The sequence below is a fragment of the Tigriopus californicus genome, chromosome 9 (assembly GCF_007210705.1).
Source record: "Tigriopus californicus strain San Diego chromosome 9, Tcal_SD_v2.1, whole genome shotgun sequence".
NCBI classification, from domain to species: domain Eukaryota; kingdom Metazoa; phylum Arthropoda; class Copepoda; order Harpacticoida; family Harpacticidae; genus Tigriopus; species Tigriopus californicus.
Window position 1 is genome coordinate 7,194,716 of NC_081448.1, and position 14,660 is coordinate 7,209,375.

Genomic DNA, 14,660 nt, shown 5'->3' on the forward strand with positions numbered 1-14,660 from the left:
AATCAGGGTGATCCTCCAGCCCTGCATTCATTTCATTGGGCCTGGATTGGTGACGTCCATATCCCCCGGAACCCCGGGAAAACGTCAGAAGCCACGGGCCCAGCTCGACCTTATGACCCATTGAGGTCAGCCCCGCCTGATCCTTAGGGTAGTCGACCGGGACAAACCCGGCTATTTAGTGGGTCTATGCGGTTTGGGGAACGTACCTAGACTTGACTCTGGGCTTTTCGCGCAGCCTGAGCTTGGCCCCCAAATGAGTGACCAGATGAGACCAGATCGAATCCACGAAACAAATAAATGACCCTTCATCCGTTGGGCGGCCTTAAAGATCACCGCCCCATGAATTATGTAGCCCCCTCAAATCACTCGGTCCCCCATTGAGCATGATCATTCCATTTCGTTATGATTGTGGGCGAACCCAAGGGCCTGCCGTGGGCTGATAATGCTCAAAGTCTGGGTCACTGTGTCTTTCCCGCGGTTTTCGGTTGTTTTCCCGCCTCTGTCTCCACTGTCTTCACTGAGTCCACAGACTCCATCCAAGAACCGAAAAGACCTGGGTGATTTTCTCGTTCTGACTGGTTGGTTTACCCGTTGCTTTCTTACTCTTTTCCAATACCGCCCACCGGATTATTGGTCCTCCTCCCATCATCCCATCATGACGGTAAGTAGAGTCAAGTGGCCCGGGATCGTGGGGTTGGAGCGTGGGGACTAATTGTGGTTTGACCTTGTTCTGGCTCCAGGATCGTGTCACGTCGCCAGGCCTCCTCTCGGATGACGCACCTACCCCGGCTTCCAGTGTGTCGGCCACGCCCGCTGGCGGCCGACGTGGAGCACGGCCTGCGCGGAGTGGACGCCATGAGATGGCCTTGGATCCGGCCACGTCCTCACCCGGACGCGATTTACCGCCGTTCGAAGATGAAGGCGACCTGTTGGGCGGCGGCGGCGGCGGGCATCTAGCCTCGGTCGATCCGGAGGATGAAGAGGCGGCCGATGGCGAAGAGCTCTTCGGGGAAAACATGGAGCGTGACTACCGACCCATGCCCGGATTGGATCGATACGACGCCAATCTCATGGACGATGACTCGGATCTAGATGCCCTGTCTGAGGGCGAGCGTGTGGCGGCCGAGGCCGAGATGCGCCGACGTGATCGAGCCCAAGGCCGCTTTCCCGGACGAATGCGCCGGGGGCTCATTTACGGCGATAGTGACGACGAAGACGAGGACGAACCGCGGGCCCGTCGCCGCCGATTAGCCGAGCGTGCGGCCGAAGGGGGCCACGACGATGAAGCCATGGAGGCCGATGAGGCGGGTGGTGTGGAATCCATCGAGAACTTGGAGGATACGCGAGGTCGTCCAGTGCGGGAATATGTGACCCAAATTGGGCCTCGCACTGAGTGCGCCAATCGGTTTAAAAACTTCTTGAAGACCTACGTCGATGCTAAAGGTCACAATTTGTACAAAGAAAAGATTCGTCACATGTGCGAAGGTAAGTTTTTGATTGCGTACTCTTTTCAATCTATCGATCTGATGCCTTTGGCCACATTACCTGAAAGTATAAAGAGAATCATGGCCTGGTTTCTCACTTATTCGTAAGCGTGTCAAGGCTAACGAAAGAACAAATGAGCAACTTTTATACTCCAATACGCGATTGTCATTTGATTTCGGCAAATTTCCGCTTATCTCAGCCGTGGAAAGGCTGGTCCAGTCAGACTAAATCCAGGGGTTCATCAATTCAAAACTTGAAAGAAACAAAACAATTCTATACTTTCAGTCAATCGATCGAGCTTCGAAGTCGATTACAACATACTGGCTTCGGAATGTTCGGTTTTGGCTTATTTTTTGCCCGAGGCGCCCACCGAAGTTTTGCGCATTTTTGATGAAGCCGCCAAAAGTGTGGTCATGTCCATGTTTCCGCACTACCATCGCATTGCCAAGGAAATCCATGTTCGCATCTCAGACTTGCCTCTGGTGGAAGAACTTCGATCGCTGCGACAACTCCATCTGAATCAATTGATCCGCACCAGCGGTGTGGTGACCTCATCCACTGGCGTTTTGCCGCAATTGTCGGTCATCAAATATGACTGCAACAAGTGTAGCTACGTTTTGGGACCGTTTGTCCAAAATCAGAACCAAGAGACCAAACCCGGTACTTGCCCTGAGTGCCAGAGTCAAGGACCGTTTGAGGTGAGTCGGCCAAATGACACCACTCGAGAGAATGTGTTTGCCAAGTGGTCCATCTTGACCTTTTTCAGATTAACATGGTCGAAACCTTGTACAAAAACTATCAACGAATCACCATTCAAGAATCACCAGGTCGGGTGGCTCCGGGCCGATTGCCCAGGTCCAAGGATGCTTTACTCTTGGGGGATTTGTGCGACGTGTGCAAACCTGGCGATGAAATCGAGCTCACTGGAGTTTACACCAACAGTTACGATGGCTCCTTGAATACAAAGCAAGGTTTTCCCGTGTTTGCCACCGTCGTCATGGCCAATCATATTCTGGTCAAAGACGAGCGCAATGCCGCCAACTCCCTGACCGATGACGATATCAAAGCCATCGTGGCCTTAAGCAAAGATGAACGGATTGGTGAGCGGATCATTGCTTCTATTGGTCCGTCTGTCTACGGCCATGAAGATATTAAGCGCGGCATTGCCTTGGCTCTCTTTGGAGGACAGGCTAAGGATAAATCCGACAAGCACCGCGTCAGAGGCGACTTGAACATTCTACTCTGTGGTGACCCCGGAACGGCGAAATCTCAGTTCCTGAAGTACACTGAGAAAATTGCTCCCCGCGCCATCTTCACTACCGGACAAGGCGCTAGTGCAGTCGGGTTGACAGCCTACGTTCAACGGTCGCCTGTTACTAAAGAGTGGACCCTGGAAGCGGGAGCTCTAGTGTTGGCTGACCAAGGCGTTTGTCTTATCGACGAGTTTGACAAGATGAATGATCAAGACCGGACCTCTATCCACGAGGCCATGGAACAACAGACCATTTCTATCTCTAAGGCCGGTATCGTGACCTCACTGAAGGCACGATGCTCGGTGATTGCCGCGTCCAATCCGATCGGCGGGCGATACGACCCGAGCATGACATTTGCAGAAAACGTCGACTTGACCGAACCCATTTTGTCTCGTTTCGACATCTTGTGTGTAGTCCGAGACACGGTCGACCCCATCATTGATGAACATTTGGCCAAATTTGTGGTGGGCTCCCACATGCGCAACCATCCCATGGCTGAACAAGAGGACCACGATAATATGGAGCGCTTGGAGCAGTCGTTGGCCAGTGCCACCAATCTGGCGGGTGTGGAGAAGATTCCACAAGATTTGCTCAAGAAGTATATCCTCTACGCGCGGGAACGTGTTCATCCTAAACTCCATCAAATGGACCAAGACAAGGTAGCTAAGATGTATAGCGACCTTCGACGCGAGTCCATGGCTACTGGCAGTATTCCTATCACGGTGAGGCATATCGAGAGCATGATTCGTATCGCCGAAGCCAACGCCAAAATGCATCTCAGAGAATTCGTCCATGAGGACGATGTAAACATGGCCATCCGCGTGATGCTGGAATCCTTCATCGATACCCAGAAGTATTCTGTGATGAAGTCGATGAAGAGAAACTTTGCCCGTTATTTGACTTTTAAGCGGGACAACAACGAGCTCCTCTTGTTCATTTTACGTCAATTAACCCAAGAAACCGCCATGTATATGAGAAATCGCTATGGAACCGAGCAAGACGTCGTGGAAGTGTCTGAAGGTGACCTTTTGGATAAGGTGAGTAGGGCGTTTACCCCCTATCAAAGTCATTTCCTAATCCAACGCAAATGCTAGAGACATTTTTTTTTTTGACTGTGCTGCATTTTTGGGGTAATCGACGGTGTCTTTACTATTGGCATGAATTACTTATATCCATTGAAGGAGGAAACATTTCATAATAACCACAGTAGTACATTCTCAGCAGGCACGGTTTAGTTGATGTTTCATGAGTATGTCAAATCTCGTCAGAAGCAGATGTACTGCAAGTCGTGACATCATGCTACTGGTTTTGATTTATTATTAGAGTAGTGTTGAGGTTATAAAGGGCGAATTAAACGGTTTGTCTTTTTTTTCATAGCTTCGCTATTTTTCTACTAAAAAACCTCCATATCTGTTAAAAAGCCACTAATAACCCTCAGTAAGATGAACAAGGGCCTGCTGCATTATTTCAAAATTTTATTTGCGTTAAAAACATCAAATCAAAATCCCCTTGAAGCGTAAATGCAAGGTTAGAAATGTCAATCCAAGTGTTTTAGATTAGGTTAGAAAACTCAACAATCCTTGACGAGATAGTTGATGGCGTCAAAGCTCCGTTAAGGGAAGTTTAGGGAGGATGGTTCAGATAAGATTCGATATCATATATGATTTTGATTCGTACCAAGGAGGAAATTGAACCTTGTGTGAATAAAATAGACGTGGTATCTTGAATGACGTTGAACAGCACTAGTCGACAAAAGCAGACAATTTGAGTTTGGTTCAGACAGAAAAAGTCGATTTAAGTTTTTCCAATGTAACTGAATATAACGTGACTGAAACAATTAATTCTTTTTACTATGCTCTCCTAAAAGGTCCAACGAGACGTGACTATTATGAATCGTTCTGTCTTTTAAAGGCAACCATGTCCACAGTATTGTTAATTTTGTGCATTTAATTGCTTAAATCCTAATTCCCGTCCAACTTTGTTCCAGGCCCGCCATTTGAAAATCCAAAACTTGCAGTCATTTTTCCAAAGCGATATCTTCCAAGCCAACAATTTTAGTTACGACTCGAAGCGAAAACTGATCGTTCAACAGATGTAAAAGCTCCTTGGACAGAAATCTTTGATGTATACGGTAAAACCTTAATAATATACAAGCAGCTTCACGATGAATAGACGAAGTATGAAAAAACATGTGTGTTAGCAAAGCACCCACCGCCGGTTGAATTTGAACGGAACATTCCACGAGTCTGTTCCAATAGATGTTGTACTGTCTCAGATGCTTTCTTTCATTTTCTGCCTTCCATGTCCGTAGCCGAACACGTTATTGTGCATGGATTGTGGGGCGACTAACAAGGTGACAGAGCTCTAGTAGTGACGAAAGTGAGGAAAGGGAGGACGAGCAGACAATCGGTTTTGTGGCTCTTTTCTTCTTTCTCCCTGACTTAGTGTAAGAGCCAAGAGCCCCCTGTGCAAAGTAGCGGGATCGAGTTGGGTTGGCTTGGCACGGAATTGTGAGGGGGGTGGGTGACGAGAGCGGGTGGTAGCAAGTAGCCTTTGCCACACTCTGTACACGTTTGCATCACTGACTGAACTCCCAAACAAACATTTTGTAGTGTCGCAAAGGTGAATCAATCATTCTGGGGGTAGTCGCTTTTGCAGAGGCCTAAAGCAATCTCGGATCGTTCGCCTCATTTGACGGGGTTTTAACCTATGCGGTTGGGATTTCTCACTCATTAGTGACGCCCGTAGACGGGGTCGCATGCAGCGTGAGAGGTGCTCGCCACTCCAATCTGATACTTCAGGCAAGATGGAAGGCAGTCTTAGAAAACAGTGCGATCAATTTCATCAATCCCATGTGCCACTGTTTGTGGATGGACTGAAACCTCTGGAAAAACAGGCATTGTTGGATGATCTCAAAAGTATCAACTTTCAAGAATGCTACGAAAGTTTTCAGCGAGCCACCCAGAAAACGCCCGAAGAGCTCGAATCCATTGACGAAAAGATGAGCCCCATTGAAGAGAGTCACTATTTCTCAATCAATACGACCTCCGCCGCAGAATTGCACGACCTAGAACGGGTTGCTTTGGACTCTATTGCCAATGGAACGATAGGCGTTATTTGTCTGGCTGGAGGTCAGGGCACACGATTGGGATCGCCTGATCCCAAAGGGATGTTCAATATAGGGCTACCTTCGAATAAGACCCTGTATCAAATTCAAGTTGAGCGAATACTTAAGCTGGAGGAGATGAGTGGAGTCAGCGGAAAGTTGCCCTTGTACATCATGACGAGTGAGCACACCAAAGAGCCCACAGCCAAATTCTTCGCCGAAAACGATTATTTTGGGATGAAAAAAGACAACCTTGTTCTTTTCGAACAACGCATGGTGCCTTGCTATGACTTTCAGGGGCAAATTCTGCTCGCCTCGGAAAAGCGAGTGGCCCGAGCCCCTGATGGCAATGGAGGGCTTTATTGGGCGTTGCGACAGGAAGGAATTCTTCAAGATATGATCAAACGAGGCATCAAGTAAGTCCATATCTATTGCGTTGACAATGTTTTGGTAAAAATGGCGGACCCCTATTTCATGGGTAAATGCATTCAAAGCGGAGTGGAGTCGGCTAATAAGGTGGTAGAAAAGTCATTTCCATCCGAGGCTGTGGGCGTGGTCGCTCGAATTGATGGGAAAATTCAGGTCGTAGAGTACAGCGAAATCAGCGTGGAAACATCGGAGCAACGAAATCCCGATGGGAAATTGGCTTTCCGAGCCGGAAACATTTGCAATCACTTCTTTGCCGTCGATTTTTTGAGCCGAGTCTGTTCAGATGAGATATTGAAGGCCTTACCCGAGCACGTGGCCAAAAAGAAGATACCCCATATGAAAGATGGACTTCTTGTCCAACCGACTGAGCCCAACGGAATCAAATTGGAGAAATTCGTTTTCGATGTGTTCCAATTCTCTACATCGTTCCTTGTTTGGGAATGCCGTAGGGACGAGGAATTCAGTCCTCTGAAAAATGCCGACGGCGTTGGTAAGAAGGACACGCCCACGACAGCGAGGGAGGCAGTTTTCACCTTACATCGTCAATTTGTTGAGAGAGCCGGAGGGAAAGTGGTGTGTCCTGCGGCCTCAAAACAAAATTCAGCCGTGGTGTGCGAAATTTCACCTCTAACTTCGTATGCGGGAGAAAATTTGGAACCTTTGGTTGAGGGTCAATCCCTCGAAGCTCCGATCTGCCTATAAATTGTGATAACGAAAAAGAATGTTCAAACCTTTCAATATCCAATCTATCTTGATTCATGACTCAATTTAGAGACAAAGTCCAAAGTACCCCCTTTTTCACTATTCAGAGTTGATACCGATTGTTATTTTTGTGGAGTTTGACTATTGTTATTTTTGTGGAGTTTGACTTTTTTTTTAAATTATACCAGATCTGTCCTTTCGAAGTTTCCTGACGTTTTCATTTACAATTATTCATTGTGTTTGCCAGGTGTCGTGGATTTCAAGGAGTTAAAGCATAAGTATAACTCATTACGTTGAAATGAAAGAGTTTTTTCTGCACTGAATTGTCTGGCATTCTGTACACGGGGATGATAATTCCAAAACAAGTGTTAGCCTTTCATGGTGGGATATGAACCCGTTACTCCCTGTGCAAAGCTACTATCTATTTTAGTAAATGCCTAAGAGTTCTAGTTTTAATGTTCTAGCCTGTCTAGGCCTGGGATTACATAATGGCTCTCATCCCAAACTTTTTTTTTAGAGAAATGGGGTTCCGGTTTGTTCTCGTCTTCTAATAGAGAAAAGCTTTTGGCTAAATGTAACGATACCTAAATCCAAGTAATATTAAACTCAATTGATATAGATTATTAGATAAATGAATAAAATTTAAGGAACTAAAAGAGGAAACAGGTACTAGAAAGTCGCAAAAACAAGAACATCCTGCTTGATGATTTTAAACAATCATTATCCGACCACTTAGATTCTAAACGACGAATCGCATGGTCTTAGGATACAAATTGAAACCCTGGAAGTAGTAATCTTTTAGTGTTTTCGCACGTCTGGGTTTTAAAAGATTATTGGAATAAAAGCTTATTTTTTTCGGAAGCTATATCTCATCATAATTTATTTCAATAACATTCGGTGCTGCTACCTGGTGTTTCATAAAACATTATGTATTACTACGAATAATAATAATGTTGTTTAATGGGAAACTTTATTTCGATCTTAATTCAGATGAATACGACTTCAAATATCTTACTTTTGTTTTAAATTTGTTAATTAGCTATTAGTTGGCATAGATGACTCACCACATTTGATTTGCCCATCGACGTATGCATGTTACAACCTGTATACCTCAGATGTAAATGGTGACTAATCAAATTTTGAATTCAGTTTTATATTCACACATTTGTTTTCGGCTTCTAGCATTGATGATTGTTCTTTGTATTTATGCAATTTACTCCAGGAGGAAGTAAACGTCACATCCCATTTGGTCAAGAAAACTAACAAGACTAAGCTCTTTATCAAAATGTATTTGTCTCGACGAGGTGGTGTCAGTCAGTGTCTCAGATTTTCGTCTAATGTGTTCATATTCACAATGGAACATCTGATAAAGATATTGGACGGAAGGGTTGACAAGGATCAAATCGGTAGAGAGATAGCGACGGGTCGTTCTCTGTCACCTTTTTTTTTCTCTAGTGCACGGTTTTTCATCTTACGAGCGTTCCACGTTTTCTTTGATTTGTCCTGTGAGCCATTCGACGCCCTCATGCAGGCCCTCACCCGTGACGGCATTGCTGGCACAAATGTGCCATGGTTTGTCCATTATGCGCTCTAGGCCTAAAGTTTGTGACACTTTCACACTTGACATGGACTCTCGCTGGTCCATTTTGTTGGCAAAGAATAAGATGGGAATTTTGCGCGATCGAATGTCTGGGTGTTGTAGCAACATATCCAATTCATCTTTGGCCACTACCATCCGGAGCTTATCACTGGAATCCACCACAAACACAATGCCCTGGCAATCTTTGTAATAGTGCTCCCACAGGTTTCGATAGCGACCTTGGCCTGACATATCAAAGGCCGTGAAACCCACATTATGATCTGAAATGAGATTGGAAAATATCCGAATTGTTGGGATATTTATTTTAGCGCGGTCCATTCTGCTACACATTCAAATAGCTAGTTGAAAATGTGAACGACTTGTGCCTACATTGAACATGTTACATTGAAAGGAAGTGAATCAAGAAGACACTTAGTGAACTTGCTGTATGCATTCACGGTGCACGCCACTTACTGACCTGTATTTCCATCCGCCACATTCACGTTTGTATTTTGAGCCAGAACGAGAACCAGAGCGGTTTCAAACCCCATAGCGACTGGTCTTCTACCTCCTGATTCCAAAGTCATCAGAGGCAGATCTCGCCCAGTGAAAGCATGGCTGACCCGTGGCTCGTCGAGGAAAGGAATGCCAGGCAACCAACGCACTCCCAACTTTTTTACCATGATGAAGACTGAAGACTGGTTCACGGCCAAAGGCCCAAATCAACCCAAGAGGAGCACGTAGCAACCAACAACAGATCGTGGAACTGAGAAATCAGGCCGACGACGGATCAAAAGCATGAACTGCCACTTACCACCTTCTGTTCTGCTCTACTAGGTAGTACGTACCAGCGGGTCTTTTCAGCTTCTTGGAAAAAGGGTTTCGTTCCAACTCCACCTTCACTAACAACACTCGCAGTCCAAAGCAAAAGGACAGTAGAGTAGAGCACTCGCCGAGCCTTACTCAGTCATCTAAAGTGCAACTCAAATTAGATTGACGAAAACACTCGGCCGGCGTGGTTGTTCCTATTTTTATCTTGCTTTTTTGGACACCTTCACACCTTCTTGCACTTCTTTGGAACACTGATGAATCTGTTACATTTTGGCGAATGCTGAATGGACGGAGGTAAGGGAGCAATTGGAGAGCGACTCCGGCGAAAATGCAATCGAACCAACCAAATACTTGCCTAACAACTGAGATGGTAATCTTTGTTCAAAGCAAGCGGCAGTAAATGAAGAGTCTCTTGTAACCACTTTTTCAATTGGCTCACAATGAGAAGTTCCACCTATATTATCGAATCGAGATTTGGGTTCCACTTTTTGATGGGGGACAGACAATATCCCATAGAGCCTTCGATCGAGCGATTGAAGTGAAACTACTTCTCTCAAGGAAGTGAGAACCTCAAATGAGCCAACCCTAGAAAAGGACGAAAGAAAGCCACCCTTGATCGACCTTCGGAACCGTGTCCCGTTCTATTCTTGGCGATCAAGTTAACGACCTTAGTTTGGTGGTAGGGGTGAGCTCTGCCTGCTGCACCTTCTCCTCCTGCACCACGACCTCACCCACCAGTGCTGGGTGTATCCTAACATAGCTGGCTAAAAATACTTGCTCTCGTGGTCTTCAAAGTCTTCAGATCTTGGTCTGGGTGGTCGATCGGACTCACTTCGGTGTTGCTCGGGGTGCCAAGGTTCGATGGTACTGTATTTCTGACGACGCAGACCAACAACGTTTTATGTTACAAGTCGCTTTCAGCGGATCCGCGTAAGAAACGCCGGAAAGTGCGCTACGCTTTCCTATGACGATGGAGGAGGCTACCAACAATATTGACCATGGAAGTGGTATAAGGTTTTCATCAAAATTGATCACAGTGATATGACATTGATTATCAAGTTAGGAGAATCATTCGAGTAGTGTTAGGTGCGATTTGGAGTGAAAAATGATTCTAAATCAAACCAAAGTCCAGAGACAACGCAATATTAACACCTATTGATGAAAAAAAGCGTCTCGACGCTAGAGGCAAAATGTAATTAACGCTCCAACTAGTACATAAATAGCATGGAAAATATCCATGGCAAAAAGACCGAAGCCACGCCCTCCTTTGAAAAAGGAGGGACAATCATTGCTCCCTAGCGTGAACCTCAAACCAAGCATGACGGGGGGGAAAGTTCTATCATCAGGTACCCGGGGCCAATTTTGTTTAATCAATGGAAAGGAGCCTATCTCAAAGGTAATCTTTTTGGTTAGAACTCCGATGTACCCACATAGGTAGGTTCCACTAATGATTGGGAACTAAACACCTTGCTACCGGACGCTGTCCATGACAGATGAAGGAAATTGATTCTTGCTGACGAAATTAAAAGCCAATGAAAGATTTAAAGGTATGGAAAAATAACCGCCTGTTACGAACCCACCTCTGACATAATTGGGATACTCGGCAAATGAAAATGTACAATTGAAAAGCTGGAAATAGCACCGGCTTCGTTGGGGGTGATGTTCTAGATACAAGTGCGCAAATCTGACGAATTAATACTCGTCAAGAGTGAGGATAGGAAGTTCTAAAGCTGTGCGGATAGAAAGCAAGAACACACCGACAATCAAACACAGATAGAGTCCTACTTTTGAATCTCTCTACGTTGAATCCCACGGTGGGAACGATATCAGAATGCTTCTGATCGTCCGGTTTGAAATGATTTAAAATGGTGGATTTGCCCGAATTGTCTAACCCCACAACGAGAACATTGCATTCGCGCTTCTTGATTCCTAGGATGTTGGCCAATTTGTCGAAGAAACCCATCTCGACGTCGCGGGTGGCCGGAGAGGATACGGACCTAGTGGAACATAAAGTGTCAGTAGACCATTAAGCCAGATATCACAAACTACGTTAAGAGTCTGGCCTGGACTAGCGGCATATAAACTATATTTAAGAATTTCACGCGATATTTTTAGTGGGTCTGTCAGTGTGATGCCAAGGGTACGAAAGCTACTCATTCAGACTTTAACGGAATGGGAGCCAGGATAATGATATTGTTGATCAATTGAAGAGTTGCTCAGTGGCCCGATGAATGTCCCAGCCGCAGGAAGACAGGGCCACACGGGCAGAGCTTTCGTCCACGCCCATATCTTTCAGTTTAGTGAGCAAGCGATCGAAATCAGGATGCTCGTGCGGAGCCCCGGCAAAGACCGAGGCCCAATGCTGAGCCGTCTTGAAGAAGGTCTTGTAGTCGGCGCTAAACTGACGCGCCACCACAGCATCCTGTGGGTCATCGGGTTCCGGGGCGGCCAGCAGAGCCTGTAGCGAGAGTAACACAGTTCGCAAAGTCATGGCCGCGGCCCACTGGTCTTTGAGGATGTCCAAACAAATGGCACCAGTCACAGAAGAAATGTTGGGGTGCCAAATCTTGGTGACAAACCGCACTTTGGGTGGGTTGAACGGATAAGTATCGGGAATACGGATCTCGAGCTGGTAAGTGCCACCTTCATAGGGCGTGTCCGGCGGTCCTTTGATGGTGCCAACTAACTCGGTGAGGTCGTCGTGCGCTAAGGCTAGCTCAATACCCGACTTGGCAACCTCGTCACTCTTGACCACTTCGCGAAACTCGCGTTGAATGCGTTGCTGCGCGATGTTCGACATGGTTTACCAAGCAAGACTCAACGTGTCAATCAATATCCTGTCTCAGTGAACCCCTGGACGGGGTGGGCGCTCTGGCACCACGGCAAGCACCGCCCGCTCTGATCAACACGGCTAAGGCTGAGTTTGAAATAATAAGTTATGAATGAGGGAGACACCCTCCCACTGCGGAAATGGTGCTTAGAGGCGTGATTCGCGGCAGATCTCACAGTCACCTTCCACTCACAGTTTTGTATCCTCCTTTTGATCAAAATCTCAGATATCTTGATGCTGACCGTGACCGCTGACCGTGGTACGTTGGTAATTTTCGTAGCGGCTCTTGGACATCACCGACCGATCGACCAGAAGTCCACACTCCACACTCCACACTCAATGTCGATCCAACCAAGAATCGAACCAAAGCAAGACACAGAGATCCAGAGACGTAGCAGACAAGAGCAGAAGGCTCTCAAGAGGTAGAGGGAAGCAAGGAGGACGGACGAACGTAATGCCAACCCAAAGAAAAGGAAGGGGACGAAGGCGTGACTGTCTGTCCCTCGACGTTCATACAGTCGTGGATGGATTCGCGAGGCCGGGGTAACAGAATGGACTGGTATGGACTAGGCTGGTGGATGGCGAGGCGGAGAGTGGATTGGATTGGAACCACATATCGTACAATGGTGAGATCTCAAATTGGCCCGACCTCAGTCCAGAGAAAAATGGACTTTATGTCAGCTGTTCCAAACCTTAAAAAAAGTTTAAAGCGCCCATCTGGCCAGATGTACCCACAGACAATTCTGTTGTTGAAAAAATCCGTAAATGAAGGGTTTTCTAACTTACGCAGTCAGTGAACAACTCGCTCAATATCTGTCCAAGAGAATTAAAGCCCAAGAGTTACTAAACACCAACATGAAAGAGGCAGCTGATAAAGCCTGGGTTCGCCTCTTCCCTCGCCTTAAAAAAAAAATCTGGTCACTACGTGGTCTGTGATTAGAACAACAGCAGACTACACAAAACGAGCAGAGAAGAGGAGATTAAGGAGAAAGGCTCGATTCACCAACTGATTGGTCTGGCAGAATGAGTGCTGATTATCAATCCATAGAAAAAATAAAGCTAAGAAAGAGCGCTGCAAGTAAGCCAAACAGATCAGGTTTTCGAACACGTAGATCCCTGTAAATACTCGTTGGGCGTGGATCGAAAGAATCAAAGAAACAGAGCGCATCCAAGAAACGACTGGACTAGCATCACTCCATGGTTACTCATTCAAGCTACACGCATGAAAATGACAACAGGCTCGTTTTTGGCTCCCTTCTTTGCGTTCCTTTCAATGATTAACCATCGATCCACGGTAAACGTTATTCTCCACCGATTAGTTGGCGGTGCTACTTTTTTAAATCTTAACCTGACCTAATCAAACCTAATCTAACCTTACCTAACCTAACCCAACCTAACCTAACACGATATTAATAACCCTTAAAGTCTCTATCTAAACCTTTTAATATTTTGCCACAAATTTAAAAATGAGCACCGCCAACTAATCGGTGGAGAATAACGTTTATCCGTTGCCAGTCGGGCCTTCCCTGCAATCCCCCTAACGGACTTTTGGAGTCCGTTTTGGTACTTTAGTTGCGTGATTATAAAAATGTAATATTGTGTTAGATGGAATCCAAATTCAATCTTCACTAGTTGACCATAAGCAAATAAGGCTGTAAAAACTAAATGTGCTATTTCCAACTTAACACAAAGTCACAGTTCATAGTCATGAAGTACATGAATCCATACTTTCTCCTTTGTTACTTTCAAGATAACAAGACCAAGTCAGCCACAGGCCAAACTGAACAGACTACTACTAAGTAGTTTTTTTTTATGACTATAGGGCATGTCAAGAGCAGGATATTTAAGGAAAAATGTGGTCTGGCACCTTGATTTTGGGCATTTTAGATTTTCTTTTTTTATTGGTTTGGGGTGCTAGAGTTGGAGTAGGGAGCCTCACCCGGCCAGCAAAACTCCCAGAATATGCCAGAAAACATGCCATATTCAATTTTCCAAGCCACAGGGGTTCTAAATATACCAGATGTACACTTTTTTGACATGCAAATATGCCATCTGGTTATCTTCAACTCTCAACACCAACTAACTGTCCATAGGGCTTGTCAAGTGAACGGGTTCATGAACAACTGACATTATTCTATGGAGTAAAATCAAAGACGACATGCCTAGCCAAACAGCATTATGCATGCATTGGATTTTGACATTTATTCCATTTTACCTCCTTGTTGAAGCAAAAAGCATTGTGGTATTGAGCCAATTTGATAATGTGCTCACAGTTTTCCTTGAATTTCACTCAGTTGACAAGCCCTATCCCCTCAGCTTAAAAGTTGATTCAGATTCAGGTGCTACCATAACAGGCCCAAGGAGATAAATAAATGTCTGTCTAAAATAAGGACATAAGTGAAAAACATACTGATCTTGAAAGGAAAAAATGTGCTTTTGTCTTCA

At 45.7% G+C, this 14,660-nt stretch overlaps 5 protein-coding genes across 7 annotated transcripts; 3 read left to right on the forward strand and 2 right to left on the reverse strand.

Annotated features, from left to right (window-relative positions):
• Window positions 1-490: 490 nt before the first annotated feature.
• On the forward strand, window positions 491-5,012 carry LOC131886246 (DNA replication licensing factor mcm2-like). The gene is made up of 5 exons (XM_059234515.1): window positions 491-661; window positions 741-1,485; window positions 1,771-2,183; window positions 2,252-3,775; window positions 4,726-5,012. Exons 1-5 carry the CDS (start codon window positions 656-658, stop codon window positions 4,834-4,836), a joined length of 2,799 nt encoding a protein of 932 aa, XP_059090498.1. The 5' UTR covers window positions 491-655; the 3' UTR covers window positions 4,837-5,012.
• A 233-nt stretch (window positions 5,013-5,245) lies between these two features.
• On the forward strand, window positions 5,246-7,115 carry LOC131886247 (UDP-N-acetylhexosamine pyrophosphorylase-like protein 1). The gene has a single exon (XM_059234517.1). It carries the CDS (start codon window positions 5,497-5,499, stop codon window positions 6,262-6,264), a length of 768 nt encoding a protein of 255 aa, XP_059090500.1. The 5' UTR covers window positions 5,246-5,496; the 3' UTR covers window positions 6,265-7,115.
• LOC131886677 (UDP-N-acetylhexosamine pyrophosphorylase-like protein 1) lies at window positions 6,301-6,975 on the forward strand. Its single transcript, XM_059235076.1, has one exon. It carries the CDS (start codon window positions 6,301-6,303, stop codon window positions 6,973-6,975), a length of 675 nt encoding a protein of 224 aa, XP_059091059.1.
• A 1,129-nt stretch (window positions 7,116-8,244) lies between the features above and the next one.
• Window positions 8,245-11,348, reverse strand: LOC131886606 (ADP-ribosylation factor-like protein 6). 3 transcript variants are annotated; one of them, XM_059234993.1, is made up of 3 exons: window positions 9,403-11,164; window positions 9,033-9,320; window positions 8,245-8,835 (listed from the first exon to the last, which is right to left on the reverse strand). In XM_059234993.1, the coding sequence occupies exons 2-3, from the start codon at window positions 9,235-9,237 to the stop codon at window positions 8,447-8,449; spliced, it is 594 nt and encodes a 197-aa protein (XP_059090976.1). In that variant the 5' UTR covers window positions 9,238-9,320; window positions 9,403-11,164; the 3' UTR covers window positions 8,245-8,446. The 3 variants fall into 3 exon arrangements, with proteins under 3 accessions (XP_059090976.1, XP_059090977.1, XP_059090975.1); XM_059234994.1 differs by lacking the exons at window positions 9,033-9,320; window positions 9,403-11,164 and adding an exon at window positions 11,171-11,348; XM_059234992.1 differs by having other exon boundaries at window positions 9,033-11,164.
• A 34-nt stretch (window positions 11,349-11,382) lies between these two features.
• LOC131886604 (ubiquitin-conjugating enzyme E2-22 kDa-like) lies at window positions 11,383-12,895 on the reverse strand. Its single transcript, XM_059234991.1, has one exon. The coding sequence runs from the start codon at window positions 12,183-12,185 to the stop codon at window positions 11,586-11,588; it is 600 nt and encodes a 199-aa protein (XP_059090974.1). The 5' UTR covers window positions 12,186-12,895; the 3' UTR covers window positions 11,383-11,585.
• Between the last annotated feature and the right edge of the window lie 1,765 nt (window positions 12,896-14,660).

What these genes read in the sequence shown, in the direction of transcription:
- LOC131886246 (XM_059234515.1), top strand. An exon ending in GATTCGTCACATGTGCGAAG is followed by an intron (nt 1,486 to 1,770) that starts GTAAGTTTTTGA and finishes CTATACTTTCAG; the next exon opens with TCAATCGATCGAGCTTCGAA. An exon ending in AGAGTCAAGGACCGTTTGAG is followed by an intron (nt 2,184 to 2,251) that starts GTGAGTCGGCCA and finishes GACCTTTTTCAG; the next exon opens with ATTAACATGGTCGAAACCTT.
- LOC131886247 (XM_059234517.1), top strand. Translation starts at nt 5,497, where the DNA reads ATGCAGCGTGAGAGGTGCTCGCCACTCCAATCTGATACTTCAGGCAAG.
- LOC131886677 (XM_059235076.1), top strand. Translation starts at nt 6,301, where the DNA reads ATGGCGGACCCCTATTTCATGGGTAAATGCATTCAAAGCGGAGTGGAG.
- LOC131886606 (XM_059234993.1), bottom strand. Translation starts at nt 9,237, where the DNA reads ATGGTAAAAAAGTTGGGAGTGCGTTGGTTGCCTGGCATTCCTTTCCTC. An exon ending in TGTGGCGGATGGAAATACAG is followed by an intron (nt 8,836 to 9,032) that starts GTCAGTAAGTGG and finishes ATCTCATTTCAG; the next exon opens with ATCATAATGTGGGTTTCACG.
- LOC131886604 (XM_059234991.1), bottom strand. Translation starts at nt 12,185, where the DNA reads ATGTCGAACATCGCGCAGCAACGCATTCAACGCGAGTTTCGCGAAGTG.